The sequence below is a fragment of the Megalops cyprinoides genome, chromosome 10, assembly GCF_013368585.1.
Source record: "Megalops cyprinoides isolate fMegCyp1 chromosome 10, fMegCyp1.pri, whole genome shotgun sequence".
NCBI lineage: Eukaryota > Metazoa > Chordata > Actinopteri > Elopiformes > Megalopidae > Megalops > Megalops cyprinoides.
Window position 1 is genome coordinate 31,457,405 of NC_050592.1, and position 5,563 is coordinate 31,462,967.

At 42.5% G+C, this 5,563-nt stretch overlaps 1 protein-coding gene across 2 annotated transcripts; it reads left to right on the plus strand.

Moving 5' to 3' along the window:
- The first annotated feature begins 1,426 nt into the window (after window positions 1-1,426).
- On the plus strand, window positions 1,427-4,129 carry LOC118784709 (potassium voltage-gated channel subfamily S member 2-like). Of its 2 annotated transcripts, none has more exons than XM_036539094.1 (2): window positions 1,427-1,740; window positions 2,269-4,129. In XM_036539094.1, exon 2 carries the CDS (start codon window positions 2,310-2,312, stop codon window positions 3,741-3,743), a length of 1,434 nt encoding a protein of 477 aa, XP_036394987.1. In that variant the 5' UTR covers window positions 1,427-1,740; window positions 2,269-2,309; the 3' UTR covers window positions 3,744-4,129. The 2 variants fall into 2 exon arrangements, with proteins under 2 accessions (XP_036394987.1, XP_036394988.1); XM_036539095.1 differs by having other exon boundaries at window positions 2,272-4,129.
- Window positions 4,130-5,563: the final 1,434 nt, after the last annotated feature.

Consider the following 5,563-nt stretch of genomic DNA (forward strand, 5'->3'; position numbering starts at 1 on the left):
GGGTTATCTGTTCATCAGTGAAACCAAACACATTTAAAATGTGTGCTCTGGGGAGTCAATATCTTGTGGGTGATGCAATGTCCTCTGCAGTTCAGACCCAAATAATTTTGGACACCTATGATTCCGTTGGATGTGTAAAAAAAATCAGGTACAGTACATCAGCAGTATCAGTTTCAAGGTAAAGAGGGTCTATATTTATATAACTCTGAACACATAAGCAGTACGCACATACGTTGCCCAATGCTCATCAGTACCAATCGGACACACAAGGCTCTCAATGAAGCCTAAGACTTTCTAATGGAAATAACACGTGTGATGAAATCTTTAATGAAAATGTGAATGTTGAGTTTATTAATAAGTACAACACCTAGACACAATTCTATTTCACACTGTAAATACCCGTTTTTGTCTTTAATTCAATATGTTCCACAGGATAACGGCTTGACATCATGAATTATAATAATACATTTTTTTTTAAAAAAAAAGCATATGTCTTTTGTGATTGTATCCGCTGACAAATGAAATAATATAATACATAAAAGCAATACTGTATTCCCTAAAAGTCTTGAAAATAATCCAAAGATGAAACTCTCACTTTGAGAAGGACAGCCTTATCGCCTGTCTGGAAAATCGAAGATAATACATTACTACAATCACTAGTACCACTGGGAAATAAGTGCGTCGTATACTAAGGAAAACTGGGCGCATCTAATAGGATAGATTAATTTCCTGCAACGGGTTTATTAGGAGCTCAATAATTTGTTATCAATTATACCTGTCAATAATTTATGCTTTCTTTACGGCTCATTGACTCTTTTGATGGTATTATGAAAGGCATCCGCGATATCAATGTCTCAAATAAACATGCTGGTTTTCAAACAGGAAGACACAAATAAACATCGTTTCTGCGGTCATAATATACGTAGCTACTACTTCTAATGTGATTAATATCAACCGCTTAAGTTTTTTGCGCGTACGTCTGGGCTGATCTTGTCTCCAATCATTTTCTACACAAAAGAAAATGAAAACGAATGAAGCCTTTTCCGATCAATTCAAGTTTTGATCGCACGAACAGAAGCCCAGTTCTGTCTTCTGAAATCGTCGAATTGCCAAAATAGTGACAAATGTTAAGAGGATTGTGCTCGTTTGTGTCTGGCGATGACATGAAGCAGTCACATTTTGCAGTTTTTCCCTTTTTTCCATTCTTCCGTGGTCTGCCTTTCTGCTAAAGAATATTAAAATACAACAGCCAAGAAATCGCCCGCGCTTCTCTCTCCGCGCTTGCGAAGGTATTCGTGACTGCCGGCTATCTTGGAGCTGTCCCTTTCAGCACCACGGAGGTGTTATAACCATTCCGAAAACCGTGCGTGTTGCTGTGCAGCAACAGACTAAATCATGCGGGAGCGCCGAGGAACTCCCCCAGAAAGGACGCGTCGAGGAGTGCGTTACGCTCTTAAACAGTGCTCTTTGGTGATGGCAACTATCATTTCATGACGTACAAGGAGAATAATCAGAAGAGAACAGAAAAATATCTCGTGTCTGGAGAGAGGCATCGCGCTGGCTGCCGGGAAACCCCTTCATCTGGGCGACAGCGCATCATCTTCACACAAACACACACCGGAGTCACAGCAAAACACATCTCCGTGCCCACAACTTCTGCACCCTGTGCTTTGGACTCCATGGAGTTGACAGGAATGATACAAAGCAAAAACGAGGACCGCGAGAAAAAGGTTTGATTCAGTAAGTGTTGATGTTTTCCCTTCAACTTGAAGCCTCCAGGGTTGTTTTTCTTGATCCATGCATCGATTTTATTCAGGTGCAGCGAATGAGAAAATGTCAAGATCTTATTTACAAAATGCTAGCCTATTTAGAGTATATTTTACATAAATAACTTTAGTTATGTGGTTTTTATGATCGATACACTATAAGCAATAATGTAGACCGCATGTTACCAGTTTGGGGTAGGGGGTCCAAAGTGCGTCCATTTGATTTCAACTGAAACAAAATTCGTTTAGATCAAATCGTCAGCTTAATTTTGTGATCGGAAAAATTCCGAGCAGTCAGTATCACTGAAGCGCACACAGACAAAGAGCAACAGCGGCTTTTGTGTTTGTTTACTTGAAATGAGCGCATTATTGCTGGGTGGCATCATTTCACGGTGATGGATCTGTTGAATTGATCAACACCCCAGTCATCGTTCTAACGCGGTGACAATGGACTCACCACACTTTTCCTGGCGTTCATCGCCTATTTCTGCCTTTCTTTCAGCAGGACCTGTTACCTACGTGTACGAATACCACACTCCCAAAATGACAGGACAGAGTCTTGAAGAACTGAGCGGAGCTCATTTTGAAGACAATGCAATACGCATCAATGTCGGAGGTTTCAAGAAAAGACTTCTGTCAGACATGCTGTCTCGATTTCCCGAAACTAGACTGGCTCGTTTACTGCGGTGTCAGTCAAAGGAATCCATCCTGGAATTGTGCGACGATTACGACGACAACGAAAAAGAGTTCTACTTCGACAGGAACCCGGCTCTGTTTCCCTACGTCTTGAATTTCTACAACACTGGCCGGCTGCACGTCATGGCAGAACTATGCATCTTCTCCTTCAGCCAAGAAATAGAATACTGGGGCATAAACGAGTTCTTCATAGACTCCTGTTGCAGCAACGCTTATCACTGCAGGAAAATGGAGCCGGAGCGAGAGGACTGGGAGGACAAAAGCGAGGAGGGAAGCACCACCTCTTCGTTCGATGAGCTTCTAGAGTTCTACAGTGACGCGACTAAGTTCGACAAGCAGCCGCTGGGAAGTCTAAGACGACGGATCTGGCTGATGCTTGACAACCCCGGGTATTCGATCGCAAGCCGCATAATCAGTGTGCTTTCTATTCTTGTTGTGCTGGGCTCTATTGCCACCATGTGCATGAACAGTATGACCGAGTTCACTTTGTACGACAGCGAGGGCCAGCCGCACGAGGACCCTCGGTTTGAAACTGTGGAGCACTTTGGAATAGGGTGGTTCACCTTTGAGCTAGTGGCGAGGTTCGCGGTTGCTCCCGACCTCCTCCACTTCTTCGAACACCCGTTGAACCTCATTGACCTCGTGTCAATCTTGCCATTCTACCTGACTCTCATTATTAACCTGGTGGCGGAGAGCAGCCCGACTCTGGCCAACCTTGGGCGCGTGGCGCAGGTGCTGAGGCTGATGAGGATCTTCCGCATCCTGAAACTCGCGCGCCACTCCACCGGACTCCGTTCCCTCGGAGCGACGCTTAAGAACAGTTACAAAGAGGTGGGCCTCCTCCTGCTCTATCTGGCGGTAGGAGTCTCGTTCTTTTCCGTGATGGCCTACACCGTGGAGAAAGAGGACAACGACGGGCTGACAACCATCCCCGCCTGCTGGTGGTGGGCGACAGTCAGCATGACTACAGTGGGCTACGGGGACGTGGTCCCGGGATCTATAGCTGGGAAACTGACCGCGTCTGCATGCATCCTCGCGGGCATCCTGGTGGTTGTGCTTCCTATCACGCTCATCTTCAACAAGTTCTCTCTCTTCTATAAAAGACAGAAGCAGCTGGAGATCGCAATGAGGAGCTGCGATTTCGACGAAGACATAAAAGAGGTCCCGTCGGTTAATTTACGAAACTATTATGCGCATAAGGTGAAATCACTGATGGCAAGCTTGTCTAATATGAGCCGGAGCTCTCCCAGTGAACACAGTCTGAGCGAATCTATAAATTAAGGCGAATGACCTGTACGACACACAGAATGGAGTATGGGTTCATGGAATCTTGAAAACACAGTTTAGGTCACCATGCGATCAAACGATAACAATGTATTCGTTAATTCTGTATATTGTTAAAGCACTGCATGAAGATCTGTCTGTGTTGTTGGGGCGGGATCCATCAACCATCACCAGTGTGTCTTAGTTTTGGCCGTGGTGCACCTCCCGTTGCTTCCTCCGTAAGACAGTTCGCTTATTCGTTAGTGAGATCAGATATATATCAATGTTTCTTTCACCTTCTCAAGTCTAGAGAGAAAAACTGCAATCAAAATATATTGTCCATCAGAGGCAAACCACAGTGCAGTTATGAATGATTTAAACTGTCTCCACATTGAGGCAGTTTATGATGCTACAGGTAACGTAAAATATATCTTATAATTCTGTCAGCAAAGATATCCATAACTCTAAAGGTAATTTTATGACATAAAATGTGTCAAAAGCTAAACTTTTATGTCATTTTCACATTTAGTTGATATACTCCAATATGAGACATTGTGAGCATTTGATGGAAAACATTACTATGGATGAACGTCTTTGAATATACCATGAGTATCATTTCAGAGTAATCTGGTTTTTGACATGGAATATTCTAGCATTACATTTAGCTAAATTTCTATCTAAAATAATTAATTGCCTTATATACAGTAACAGCATAACGACATTATTAAAATATCCATTGTGACCTTGCCAGAGGGTCAGCAAACTATTATGTCACTCAGTCAGAACATATCATAATTAAAAAAAAAAACTGGAAACATGAAAGTATGTCTTAAAATCTCGGCTGTGTCGACAAAAACACTGAATCATGCTTCTTTTGAATTCAGTATATTCAAAATTTATTTTTCATTGCTAAATCAGTTTATATCATCATACACATTTTTCTACATTGTCTTTATTATTTTTATGTAAATTGATATAAAATAAAAACAGACAGATGAGATGTTTCCACTGCGTACATTAATGTGAAAACATCAATTCCAAATAAACGCTGTCATTGGAAATGTCTCAACACACCTGTGCTTAGTTTATCATGTATAATGGGGAAATCATGGGCTGCAAGTGACATCACCCATTTTGTCTTTTGATGACCAAGTTTCTAAGTCTGTGATATTCAGGTTCTTGCCTGCAAAAATTGAGTGGTCACATTCAGTTTGTGCACAATATCAAGGCTCGAATTGGGTTAGCTAATTCCAGAGAAGTACTTATGGGAACTATTGCCTTGAGTAGGCAATCACACTTGAGCTAATAGTTCTTGAGCATTTCATTACAGTAACTAACCCTTTGCTGATTTATTTAAATCTTTCATAAGGCCTCAGGCTAAGTTTTTTTTAAAGGTATGCACATCAGTGTTGGTCCTGGTAATGCAAGGTGGGAATCTGGCCAATTCCCGGTAATTAGAGTTGGGGCAACTGAGATATTTTGATGCAAAATGAGTGGGACAATCTCCTGCCATGAGGGACTCCAATCATGGTGTTTCAAATAAATAAATAAGTTACTGGACACATCACTTCTACACCGCCCATTAACAGGTTCATAAAACCTGTAACTAGATCATCAGGGAAGCCTGCTGTAAAAACATGCCGGCTGGAGAAGGGGTTGCATGCTGGATGAGTGCGTGACAGAGAGGAGAGGGATGAGCAGTGCCCGTCACCTCAGCCGAAACTCCATTAACACTCACCCCCACAGGAGCCTGCTCTGTCAAAGTACCAATATTCTCTACAGAGCCCAAACACTGACACTCACGTGGACACAGGAGGCACATAAACCAGGAAACCGAC